At 37.8% G+C, this 14,232-nt stretch overlaps 1 protein-coding gene across 6 annotated transcripts in view; it reads right to left on the reverse strand.

Annotated features, from left to right (window-relative positions):
* Nucleotides 1-14,232, reverse strand: part of ICA1L (islet cell autoantigen 1 like) — an 89,800-nt gene that overhangs the window by 42,922 nt on the left and 32,646 nt on the right. For all 6 annotated transcript variants that reach the window (XM_054479157.2, XM_054479153.2, XM_054479155.2 and 3 more), the window contains 2 exons: nucleotides 6,167-6,335; nucleotides 3,002-3,074 (listed from right to left, as the gene is read on the reverse strand). In XM_054479157.2, coding sequence (XP_054335132.1) covers nucleotides 3,002-3,074; nucleotides 6,167-6,328 — 235 coding nt within the window. In that variant the 5' untranslated portion in view covers nucleotides 6,329-6,335. The remainder of the gene's footprint in view (nucleotides 1-3,001; nucleotides 3,075-6,166; nucleotides 6,336-14,232) is intronic.

Genomic DNA, 14,232 nt, shown 5'->3' on the forward strand with positions numbered 1-14,232 from the left:
TTCATCCTACTTCACTGATAGAAAAATCAAAGTTAAAACTGAAAGGGAAGTGACTGGCTACTTGTGGGGCAGCAACAGAACTCAGGCCTTCTCATGCTGCCTCTCCACTACCCTGTCCCCGCTGCCATGCCTACAAGGGTGACCCAAGGAGAGCACAATGGTGTAATAAGGAAGGTGTCTACACAGTCTGTAGTCTCATCTCTAATAAAACCATGAACAACTGACCTGATCCAGAGCAGATGGGGTTTGGGGACTCATGCCAATTTAATGCTGATTACTTGAGAGATGTACAGTTTACACATTATTTGAATCAGAACTTCATAAAATATACCTCAATTAAAACTACTAGAAAATATTCATTTGGGTATGGTGGTTCAGAAAGCACTTTGAGTACTTGGAATACTTCATTATCAAGTATCAACTGAACATAAATGATCACTGAAGCTTACCTTTATCATTGTAGAAAGAGCAGTCAATGAGGCTGAGTCTGTGCTGCTTCTATGTTGAGACCTGCCTGCCAAAATCTACAGAGACCCCTCCCTGACGTGTTCTCCCCCGAGTCAAGAGATTCCCATAAAGTTATGGTGCTGGACTAACCTACTGCATTTGTCTGATGTTACTCCCAACAGATGTATTAATATAATCGTCTTCAAGAAATCACATATTTATACACAATCTTGAAGCAAAAATGCACAATTAAATCTATATATATGTGTTTCCCTTCCTTATTCTGAAATGCCAGAATGCTAAAAGATCTAGTGATTTCAGGGTATATAAACTTGCTGATTTTCTTCACATTTTCATTTCTATCACAGGACTCACTTGGTCCAGTGATTGTGATATATTTTACCAAGCAGTAAAAGGCCATAAGGTCATTAATAATCTGACCCCAAATTTCCTTTGTTCCTTTATCCTCCCATTAGTTTCAATGACAAACTCTTCTGCCTATGCAGGCTGTTCTCATTCTTTAAGCTCTTTAAACTCCAAGTCTCTTCTCTACATGTTCAACTTCTATAAATCCTTTAAGTTTTACCTCAATTCCTGTCTATGGAGTTGCCTTTGCCAATTACTCTAATCCACAGTTATTTTTCATTCCTAGGAATTCAGAGTTATGTCTATATCATTATTCTGAACTCAGTTACATACTACTTATATTGTCTCTCTTTTTGTGCAAAAAGTTGTTTCTCCAACTATTTCCTTGGGAAAAGCACATGGCAGGCAGTCAAAAAAATACTTGAATAATCATGCTTTATTGGATTTATTTCTTTAATGGGACAATGTATAAGCTTTGATTATAAAGCGATGAGATTAATTTACATAGCTACATGAGAAAAATTATTGATTCATTGAAATCAAATATTTATCGAGTACTGACTACATGCTAGACATTGTTTCTAGACTGGGGACACAGAAATAAAACAGAAAAATTCTGTCCTGGCCAGGTGCAGTGGCTTACGCCTGTAATCCCAACACTTTGGGAGGCTGAGGCGGGTGGATCACAAGGACAGGAGTTCAAGACCAACCTGGCCAAGATGGTGAAACCCCGTCTCTACTAAAAATACAAAAATTAGCCAGGCATGGTGGCAGGCACCTGTAATCCGAGCTACTTGGGAGGCTGAGGCAGAGAATTGCTTGAACCTGGGAGGCGAAGGTTGCAGTGAGCCAAGATCGCGCCACTGCACTCTAGCCTGGGCAACAGAGTGAGACTCCACCTCAAAAAAAAAAAAAAAAATTCTGTCCTTAAGGAGGGCATATTCTAGTGGTGGGAAGAAAAACAATGGACAAAATATATAGAATGTTGAATATTGTTAACTGGACAGGGAGTTTTGAGGGAAAGGGGTATTGTATTGTATTTTTTGTACCCTCTGAGGGCAGAGATATGCAGTTCAGGGAAGGCCTCATTTAAAAAGATGACATTTGACCAAATACCCAAAGGAAGTTAGGGATTTCAATATGCAGATATGCCTACTATGTAAGATATTAATATGGCTAAAGAGGAGAAGCTTTTAGGAGGTGTGATTAGAGAGGTAGCCATGTCCAGCAGGCCCACTGTAATTAAAAAAGGAGAAGAGATCCAAAGATTGAGTTTTAACCCGAACAAGTCCAGGAGAGAAGAGAATCAGCAAAGGCAGGATGCCAAGAAGGGTGACCAGGAGGAGGAAAACCGGGAAAGCCAAGTGAAGAAAGTGTATCAAGGCACAGGAAATAATAAATGTGTTAAATAATGTGATAAGCCAGATTTAGACAGGAGTTCGTTAATCATGACCTTGACAAGAGAAATCTGGTGGAGTGATGGGGATGAAAACTTGACTGGAGTGAGTACAAGAGAAATTGGAAGGAAAGGAACAGAGATCATGAACACAGACAATTACATCACATTTTTCTGTAAAGAGCAGCAGAGGAATGGAATTTAACTGCAAGGGCAAGTGGGAGTCAAGAAAGAGGTTTAAGTGATGGAAACAAATCCATTTCAGATGCTGCACAGGCCTGGGCATGGTGACTCACACCTGTAATCCCAGCACTTTGGGAGGTCGAGGCAGGAGGATCACTTGAGGCCAGGAGTTTGAAACCAGTCTGGGCAGCATAGTGAGACCCTGTGTCTACAAAAAAATACAAAAATTAGCTAGGTATGGTGGCACACGCCTGTAATCCCAGCTACTTGGTAGGCTGAGGTGGGAGGATCACTTGAGCCCAGGTGGTGGATACTGTAGTGAGCTGTGATCGCACCACTGCACTCCAGCCTGGGTGACAGAGAAAGACTCTGTCTCAAAGAAGAAAAAGAATATCAGCAAAAAATAAATCTGGGTCAGAGGATTTTATTAACTGAGGAAAAAAGAGAGAATACTGGGGCCTTTGAGAACAGGTAACTGTAAATATTCATATTTTGCCATAAGAAGCTATTCACAAAATTGTTCTACTTTTACATTAAATCTTTCATTTTAAAAAATGCTAATATTTATTTTAAATGGGAATTATCAGATAGATATCTATGATTTCATACCATTGAGTCTTAGCTGGTATTTCTCGACTATCTTCAGAAGTTCAGTGCATGTCTCTTGAACGGAGTGAAAAACCTTGAGATATAAATTTTATTAGGACAATTTAAAGAACCATAAACAAATATATGTTATAAGCACTCCAAAAGCATAACATTTTCTTATAAGTATTATGTCTGTTTTAAAAACATTATGTCTATTTTTCTTGGCTATGACATGCTTCAGTTTTGGTTTTACTTCCGATGTAGAAAGCACATTCCCCCATGACAGCTGGAAAAAAATGATGATAAATATATGGGAGCAAATAAAAAATTAAAACTGAAGAGTTTGTCCTCATCTCAGCTCCAAACTATCTAAATAACAACAACATAAATCTAATATAAACTGCATCAAATATTGCCAACTACAGATGAGAGAGCAGACAACCTTACAAAGTATTAACTCGAAGTCTGGCTTTTCTCTCATACTGGTCTAAACAAAACAGATTAGTGAATTTACTATAAAAATTAAATAATGTATTATAACATCAAATATAAATTATTTTTATATTCCTTTTTTAGAATTTTCTATAGATATTAATTCTTTCATTACTACTGTTGCTAATTGCTAACAGAAAAGAAATAAAATATCCAGTAGACTGTCGTTTCAAAATTAAGCACATGAAAATTTGAGATGAGGCCACACTATATACATGACATAACTCTTCACACAAATTAATAAATGTAGGTGTTCCCAGATAAACAAGCAAGCATAAGCATAATTTTTACAGTACAGATACAATGAGGACTTTTTTTTTTTTTTTGAGACGGAGTCTCACTCTGTCGCCCAGGCTGGAGTGCAGTGGTGCAATCTCGGTTCACTGCAACCTCTGCCGCCTGGGTTCAAGCGATTCTTCTGGCTCAGCCTCCTGAGTAGCGAGATTACAGATGCCTGTTTCTGTGCCCGACTAATTTTTGCATTTTTAGTAGAGATGGGGTTTCACCATCTTGGCCAGGCTGGTCTTGAACTCCTGACCTTGTGATCCACCTGCCTCAGCCTCCCAAAGTTCTGGGATTACAGATTTTTTTTTTTTTTTTATTTTAGCAAGGCCTGTCTGTTCAGAATCTACACTAAAGAATTTTTATGTGACTTAGTTCAAGAAGACCTTGGTACTGCTATATAATATTAAGCCCTAACCCTTTTATTGTCAGATGCCTAATATCATTAAGAAGCCCGAACATTCTATCTGTGGAGCAGTTTTTATTATTATTTTGATGTTTGATCAAACCTAAAGAAGATTAATAATAAACACTAAAATCTTAAAAGGAGGAGCAGGCATCAATTTTCCTTATGAGTTTAGACATGTTTAAAGTGCATTTGGTATCTGGATTTGGCAATTGTAAAATCTGTTTTAAATGCGTATGGAAGAAGATTAGAAAAGAATGCAAAAGGCTGGGCGCGGTGGCTTACGCCTGTAATCCCAGCACTTTGGGAGGCAGAGGCGGGTGGATCGCCTGAGGTCAGGAGTTTGAGACCAGCCTGGCCAGCATGGTGAAACCCTGTCTCTACTAAAAATACAAAAATTAGCCAGCCATGGTGGCAGGCTCCTGTAATCCCAGCTATTTGGAAGCTGAGGCAGGAGAATCGCTTGAACCCGGGAGGTGGAGGTTGCAGTGAGCCGAGATCGTGCCACCGCACTCCAGCCTGGGCAACAGAGCGAGACTCCATCTCAAAAAAAAAAAAAAATACAGAAAAGATAGTTCTACTAAGATGAAGTGACTATGCTTGATTATTTTTTCCATAGGTCTTTGCAAGGTTTACGTACTATTTTTATTTTTATAATAAAACTGTTTCTCATTCTTAAAAAATAGTACAAATGTGGGAGAAAGTTCTTGGTTGATTCCAAATATTCATCTAATGGCCAGATTTACACTGAATATAAAACATGTCACCCACAGATGACCTAACAATGTAAAACAATACTGAAACCTCATATATTCCCACTTCTATGGGAATATATCTGGAACAAGTTCCTGTTGCATTAAAACATACAACACCAATAATAATAAAGTCTTCATTTTTACACATTTGTCATTGAATCCTAGGAATACTTTTCAACACAAATAGTAAAAGCTTGTTAGATTTTTGTCTATTTCCATATTTGTTTTGGCAATGAGATAAGTTTACTTTTTGCAGGATGAAAATACTTGATCAAGACCAGTTTAATTAGACCCATATTTTTAAGAATCCCACCATAATGATTATGTTCCAAGCATAACAGAATCCCTGCTTAGAAATATTTGTTAACAGTTAGCTTTAATTAGTATATATATGTTGAGTTAGTAAATCTGCATTTAAAAATTCAGACTTTTGGGCTGGGCACAGTGGCTTACCTGAGGTCAGGAGTTCGAGACCAGCCTGGCCAACGTGGAGAAACCCCGTCTCTACTAAAAATACAAAATTAGCTGGGAATGGTGGTACATGCCTGTAATCCCAGCTACTCAGGGGGCTGAGGCAGGAGAATCCCTTGAACCTAGGAGGCAGAGGTTGTAGTGAGCCAAGATCGCCCCATTGCACTCCAGCCTGGGCAACCAGAGCGAAACTCCGTCCAAAAAAAAAAAAAAAAAAATCAGACTTTTTTATTCATTTATATTACACTCTTCTCTAATTAGCCTAATTACTTTAAACCATTTATTGGTTTAAAATTGTTTCATGGCAATTATTTAAAATAAAAAACAGCCAAAAAAGGCATTAGGAAATATTTCAATAACTCTTTTAATAAAATAAAAACAATAACTATTATCTTCATTTGCTATTTGATTTTAATTATTTCAGTGAGGTATAAGACTTCATATCAAAGTACTACAAAATAGTATGACTTGATATATAATGAGTATATGGTCTCAACTGGGAATGTAATCATTAAAACTTAGCCTTGAAAACTATGCGTGCCAGAGAAACTACTTTATTCACATTTTATCTAAGTTAGTGAATACCAATTTTGCAAATTTTCAGTTTGTGAGAGCTGTGACCTCCTATTCAGAGCTCTGATTGACGGATACAACTAAACATTCTATTATCAAATTTGCATTTATCCCCATCAGCTCTCCAGTGTGAAAACCTGTTGCAGTTCCCCTTGGAGCCCCAAATAATGGCTGGTTATACACAATACATAGAATGCTCAAATTTACCTCAAGTTTAGCATCCAGTTCAGCATCAGACGCCACCAAGTGCTCATCCTCTTTTTTTCCTGTTGCTTTGATAAAGACCTGTTTAGTTTTCCAGTATTTCTTTTGCATTCTGCTGACTACTGACTGATTATCTTCTGGTCTGGGTTGCCCAAAGGAATCCATGGAGTGACTACAATGAACAGACTAAAATTAAACTTCTTTTAAAAATTCTCAATAATAGGCCGGGCACGGTGGCTCACACCTGTAATTCCAGAACTTTGGGAGGCTGAGGCGAGCGGATCACGGGGTCAGGAGATCGAGACCATCCTGGCTAACACGGTGAAACCCTGTCTCGACTAAAAATACAAAAAAAATTAGCCGGGCATGGTGGCGGGAGCCTGTAGTCCCAGCTACTCCGGAGGCTGAGGTAGAGAATGGCGTGAACCCGGGAGGCGGAGCTTGCGGTGACCCGAGATCGCGCCACTGCACTCCGACCCGAGATCGCGCCACTGCACTCCAGCCTGGGAGACAAAGCGAGACTCCGTCTCAAAAAAAAAAAAAAAAAAAAAAAAAAAAAAAAAAAACTCAATAAATATGTTTAGCTAGCCAATATTTAATCTGAAAAATGGAAAAAAGGTACTAAATGTAATTTTTTTTTAGAGTCAGGGTCTCGTTCCATCGCTCAGGCTGGAGTGTAGTGGTGCAATCATAGTTCAGAATAATGTGGGCTCAAGCAATCTCCTGCCTCAGCCTCATGCAGCACTGGGATTACAGGTGCGAACTACCACATCTGGCCCCTAATATTAATGTTCTTAGTCAGACATGCTAATGCTTGCTTTATATGGTCTAAATGTATGCTATAATTTCAACTTGCACAAGAAACAGGCAAAAGATTAATTATACTTATATTAATTTTAGATGACAAAGGTAATAAAACTTACGATTTTGCAGTTATGTCTAGAAAAAATTATATTTTATTTGACCGATATCTATAGATGTTTATTACTTTCTAAGTTTTGCTTTTGTAATAAAACTGCAAAATAAACTTGTACATACATCTTTACATACTAATATCAGTTCCTTAGGAAAATTTCCTATAGTTATAATCGCTATGTCAAACATTCATATAATATTTTCAGATATGCGAAGATTCCAACACATACTCTTTAAATATCACTCAAAGAAATATTTTAATGTCCACTAATCAACACAAAGTCCTTAAGTATAAGGGAAGATATGTTATAAAAGAAATACAGATAGACATTGTAAACTGTAAACATAAAAATTAATGTATGCCAGGTGCAGTGGCTCACGCCTGTAATCCCAACATTTTGGGAGGCCGAGGTGGGCGGATGCCAAGGTGGGTGGATCATGAGGTCAGGAGATTGAGACCATCCTGGCCAACATAGTGAAACCCTGTCTCTACTAAAATATAAAAAATTAGCCAGGCATGGTGACACGCGCCTGTAATCCCAGCTACTCAAGAGGCTGAGGCAGGAGAATCACTTGAACCCAGGAGGCAGAGGCTGTAGTGAGCCAAGATCACGCCACTGCACTCCAGCCTGGCGACAGAGCGAGACTCCGTCTCAAAAAAAAAATAAAAAATAACCTCCAAGAAGTTATTCTTAACAAGGTTAACATGGCTATATAAGGAAATGCAAATGTGAAAAGTATTTCTTTAAGGATATGTAAAAAGAATAAATACTAATAATATTTTGGATCTAAAGCCCAAATTATTCCAACAAACTGTAAAAGTAGGAACAAAAGGGAAATACTAAAGTATGTGACTCATTCGTTATTTCCAGGCACATTGATAGATGCTATTGTATTTTTCATGTTAGTAAAGAAATAGAGGTTCCCTTTCTTTTAATTTGAAGTAATTACTAATTAAATAAAAATATAATGTCTAATTTCCAAATTACTAGGGGTAAAAGAGCCAGAAAAACTTTAGCAAAAGCAAAAGACCAAGTGGGAAAAACAAGAGTAAGGCATATAACACACAGTACAAAACAAGAAGATGGAAGAAGAACAATTATATTATTTAGTATGATAGATGCAAACTTCTTTTTAAATACAAAGAATCTCAAATCATAAAAAACAAAAATCGAAATCCAACTATATGCTATTTGAGATCTACCTAAAACAAGGACACAGAAAGATAAAAATAAAGATATGACTTGAGATATACCAGGTAAATAGAAACAAAATGAAATTAGAATAGCTATATTAATATTAGACAAAGTAAATTTAAATAAAAAGCATAAAATAGAACAAGGACAAGCTGTAAAGTCCACAAAGTGGCCAATTTTCCAGATATCCTCTGGATTATTATCCTTTGGATATCCTCCCATATTCCTAGGCAGTATATATTAGTCACCATTTAATTGCCAAACCTCTTAATATGTTACTCTGAATAACTTCTCTGGACATAATTTGGAATAGAGAGGGAATTTAATTTGGGTACATAGGGAGCATGGATTTGAAATAAGCATTATACTGTCCTGACACATCAAGCGTCTTGAGAGAAACTTAGTTTTTCTTTCTCATCCAGTTTCTTTCTGCTTTTGGTTGCTCTCAACTGCTTTCAGTCCTCCTCCTCCTTCCTTCCACTCCCAACTTTATAATAATTATCAGCAGTCCAACCATATGACAAACTGTTAATCTCTTCTACTAAACTGACTGCAGGTTTAGGCTCAATTAGAACAACAAAATACTAGGGAGTATCAGGAGAGAATACCTCTTCCCTACATCAACTTCCATGTTGATGTAGCTCAAACAATATACTCCTGTCCTCGCAACCACGCTCTCCCTATCTCTTTGGGAGATCTGATTGGAGAGCAATCAGATTGGACATCTGATTGGACAGCAAAAAACTAGACTCCTCTATTTCTGGAAACTATCTTGCCTGCAGAGGGCACAGGTTCCCTGGCAAAGGGAGAAAGTGACTGGGAGGATAAATCTGCAAAAGGTGAGATTTGCACATTTGTGGTTTTTATGACCAAGGGCACTGCTAAATCTGCTTGCCACTGGGGGTAGGTTAGGCAGGAAGCCAAGTCTTACTGGCTTGACGTATCAGATAACAGAGTTCAAGGCTGGCAGAACTATCAGATATTTAAGAGGGATTTCATAAAAGGGAGGGAGCCAAAGAGGAGGAAACCCCAAAATTTGTGTATAAAGTCCTCCCAAGACCTGTGCTAATCACTAAATGAATCATGAGGCAAGGGAGGGAAACCCAGGAATCGTGGCAGAAAATCAGCCACTGAAAGAGGAAATGACTAAGTGAAGATTTCAGCACTACCACTCCAGAGGAGACAGTTTGGAGTCTGAGTTCAGTCAAGTTAACTGGCTTCTAGAATAAAAATTCTTTTTCAGAGAAGCAAAACAGAATCCAGAATCTCTCAAATGCATCATTCAAAATCCCAAGTATCCAATCAAAAAACACTAGACAAAGAAATAGGAACACATGACCCATACTCCATTGGGGAAAGGGCAGTCAATAAAAACAGACCCCAGAGATTTCCCAGATACGGGAGGCTGAGGCAGGAAAATCGCTTGAACCCGGGAGGCGGAGGTTGCAGTGAGCCACTGCACTCCAGCCTGGTCGACAGAGTGAGACTCTGTCTCAAAAAAAAAAAAAAAAAAAAAAAAGATTTCCCAGATACTGCAATTATGAGATAATTACTTTAAAACAACTATTATTAACATATACACAGACTTAAAGTAGGATATATGCGCAATAAATGAACACATTGAAAATATTAGAAAACAAGTAAAACTCAAACTCTCCAATTACAAAGTTCAGTAACTGTAATTTAAAATTCACTGCAGCTGGGTGTGGAGGCGCACACCTGTAATCCCAGCATTTTGGGAGGCTGATACAAGAGGATCTCTTGAGCCCTGAAGTTTGAGGTTACAGTGAGCTATGATTATGCCACTGCACTCCTGCCTGGGTGACAGACTGTGTGACAGACTGCCTCTTTAAAAAATAATAATAACTGGACAAGATTAAGAGCAAACTGAAGATGGCAGAAGTAAAAGGTTCTTCTTACCAAAAACCACCAATCTAAAAACTGAGGTAGGGGGTGGGAGGAGGAAGGAGGAGAACCCAAAGAAGAGATAGAATGGGATAGAAAAATATTCAAAGAAATAAAACATCCCCAAATTTGTGAATGACATTAAGTTACAGATCCAATAAGCTAAATGACAAACCCCACGCAGGATAATACAAAGAAAACACAAATAGACACATCACAGACAAACTGCTTGAATCTATATAGGAAAAAAAAAAGATAGCAAAGAAAACCTATCTTGAAAGCAACAGAGAAAAATGGCATATTACACACAAGGTAACAAAAATACAAACAGGTCAGTTCTCAATAAAAACAAAAATAAGTCAGACTAAATGGAAGGATATATTTAAGGTACTGAGAGGAGAAAAACCTGTTGGACCCCTAATTCCACGTCTATTGAAACTGTCCTTTTAAAAATGAAAGTAGCGGGAGCACAGTGGCTCAGGCCTGTAATCCCAGGACTTTGGGAGGCTGTGGGGGAGGACTACTGGCGCCCAGGAGCTCAAGACCAGTCTGGCCAAGATGGCAAGACTCCATATCTACAAAAAAATAAAAGAAACATTGGCCATGTATGGTGGTGTGAGCCTTTAGTCCCAGCTACTCAGGAGTCTGAGGCAGAAGGATTGCTTCATCCCAGGAGTTTGAGGCTGCAGTGAACTATAATCACACCACTGCACTCCAGCCTGGGCGACAGAGTGACAGTCTGTCTCTAAAAAAATAAAAAATTAAAAAATAAAAAGAAGGAAAGCAAAATAAAGATATTTTCAAATAAAGCTCTGAGAGACTACCTGATCAGATCTGGAGACTTGCAGAAATGCTAACATTACAGACGTTATGTAGATCACAGCTGAACATATTAAAAAATATGGTATATATACTCAATGGAATACTATTCAGCCTTTAAAAAGAAAGAAATCCTGTCATTTGTGACAACATGGATACATCTGAAAGACAAATACCACATGATCTCAATTACATGTAAAATCTAAAAAAGTTGAACTAATAGAAGTAGAAAGTAGAATGGTAGTTACCAGAGGCTGGGGGAAGGGGTATTGGGAAGATGTTTGTCAAAGGACACAAAATTTCAGTTAGGAGGAGTAAGTTCTATTGTACAACAAAGGGACTATAGTTAATAACAATGTATTATATTCTTGGAGATATCTATGAGGCAGGATTTTTAGTGTTCTTACCACAAAAAAAGATGAGGTAATACATATGTTAATTATGTTGATAATAGCCATTCCACAGTGTTTCAAACGTAATGTACATGACAAATATATACCATTTTCTCAATTAAAAATAATTTTTGAATTAAAAATGCTAACAAATTCTTCAGTCTTAAAGAAAATTACACCAGATAATTTGGATTTATAGAAAAGAATGGAAGGACTGTAATTGTTAAATGTCCTGGTAAATATAAGACTATTGTTTCTTTCTTAATTTCTTCACATTATATAACTTTTACATGCATAGAGGCCGGGTGTGGTGGCTCACACCTGTAATCCCAGCACTTTGAGAGGCTGAGGCGGATGATCACTTGAGCTTGGGAGTTTAAGACCAGCGTGGGCAACATGGCAAGATCCTTTCTCTACAAAAAATACAAAAATTAGTTGGGAGTGGTGCAAGCACCTGCAGTCCCTGCTACTAGGGAGGCTGAGGTGGGAGGATCACTTGAGACTGGGAGGTGGAGGTTGCAGGGAGCCAGGATTGTGCCACTGCATTCCAGCCTAGGTGACAGAGCCAGACTCTGTCTCAAAAAAACAAAAACAAAAAACCCTACGATACACAGACAACAATAAAATAGCAGCTCAATTATCAATGTGCTGCCATTTTGAAAACATCATTGATATGTTTACCCATTCTTTACCACCTCACTCCATCATCATCATCATATAGTTCTTTTTCATAAAATTTACATACACTGAAATCTCTAATTTTTAGCTATATACTTTTTTCATTACTTATTTTACTTACAGATTCAGGGTCTCACTCTGTTGCCTGGGTTAGAGTACAGTGGCACAATCATAGCTCACTGCAGTCTCAAACTCCTGGGCTCAAGTAATCCTCCCACCTAAGCTTCTGGAGTAGCTGGGACCACAGGCAACACACCAACATGCCTGGCTAATTTATTTTTATTTTTGTAGTGACAACGTCCCACTATGTTGCCCAGGCTTATTTATTTTTAATTGACAAGTAAAAATTGTATATATTTATGATGTATGACATAATGTTTTAAAATGTGTATACATTTTAAATCTCCTTGGTTAAATTTATTCCTAAGTATTTTAATTTTTTTACTGGCTATTGTCAATGGCATTGTTTTACTGACTTCTTTCTTTTTTATTTTATTATTATTATACTTTAAGTTTTAGAGTACATGTGCACAATGTGCAGGTTAGTTACATATATATACATGTGCCATGCTAGTGTGCTGAACCCATTAACTTATCATTTAGCATTAGGTATATCTCCTAAAGCTATCCCTCCCCCCCCCCCCTTTTTTTTTTTTGACAGAGTCTTGCTCTGTTGCCTAGGCTGGAGTGCAGTGGTGCTGCAGCCTCCACCTCCCAAATTCAAACAATTCTCCTGCCTCAGTCTGCTGAGTAGCTGGGATTACAGGTGCATGCCACCACGCCTGGCTAATTTTTGTATTTTTACTAGAGACAGGGTTTCACCATGTTGGCCAGGCTGGTCTCGAACTCTTGACCTCAAGTGATCCTCCCACCTTGGCCTCCCAAAGTGCTGGCATTACAGGTGTGAGGGACCCCACCTGGCCAGATTTATCAGATAGTTTGTTGTTAGTATGTAGAAATGCTACTGATTTTTTTTTTTTTTTTTTTGGAGACATAGTCTTACTCTGTTACCCAGGCTGGAGTGCAATGGCATGATCATGGTTCACTGTAACCTCAAACTCCTGGGTTCAAGCAATCCTCCTACCTCAGGCTCCCAAGTAGCTAGGACTACAGTTCGTGCCACCACACCTGGCTAATTTTTTTTTTTATTTTTTGTAGAGATAAGTGTCTCACTATGTTGTCCAGGCTGGTCTCAAACTCCTGTCTTCCAGTGATCCTTCCACCTCAGCCTCCCAAATTCTTGGGATTACAGGTATAAACCACCATGTCTGACCACTACTGATTTTTGTGTTAATTTTGTATCCTGCAACTTTGCTGAATTTATTACTTGTAATAGTTTTTTGGTGGTCTTTAGAGTTTTCTAAATATAAAATCATGTTGTCTGCGAACAGATGATTTAACTTCTTCACTGACAATCTGAAAGCCTTTTATTTCTTTCTCTTGCCTAATTATTCTGGCTAGGAGTTCCAATACTGTGTTGAATGGAAGCACTGAAAGTGGGCATACTTGTCTTGTTCCTGATTTCAGAAAAAAAAACACTTTCAACTTTTCACTGAGCATTATGTTAGCTATGGGCTCGTCATACAAGGCCTTTATTATGTTGAGAGACATTCTTTCTCTACCTCATTTGTTGAGTGTTTCTATCATGAAAGGATGCTGAATTTTGTTGAATGCCTTTTTTGTATCTATTGAGATAATTATAAAGTTTTTGTCCTTTATTCTGTTAATATGGTGTATCACTATTGATTTGCATATGGTGAATATGCAGATTCACAGCGATAAATCCCACCTGATCATGGTGAATGACCCTTCTAATGTGCTGTTGAATTTGGTTTGCTAGTATTTTCTTGAGGATTTCTGCATCTATGTTTATCAAAGATATTGGCCTATAATTTGCTTTTCGTGTACTGTTTTTGTCTGCCTTTGGTATCAGGCCTTTGTAAAATTAGTTTGGAAAATCTCCTTCCTTTTCAATTTTTTGGAAGAGTTTCAGAAAGATTGGTTTTAATTGTCTAAATGTTTGGTAGTATTCAGTAGTGGCATCATCAAGTTTGGGCTTTTCTTTAATGGGAGACTTCTTATTACTGATTCAATCTCCTTACTCATTATTGGTCTTTTCAAATTATCAACTTCTTCATGATTTAGTCTTTATAAGTTGGTATGT

This window comes from Pongo pygmaeus, chromosome 11, assembly GCF_028885625.2.
Source record: "Pongo pygmaeus isolate AG05252 chromosome 11, NHGRI_mPonPyg2-v2.0_pri, whole genome shotgun sequence".
In the NCBI taxonomy this organism is placed as follows: Eukaryota; Metazoa; Chordata; class Mammalia; order Primates; family Hominidae; genus Pongo; species Pongo pygmaeus.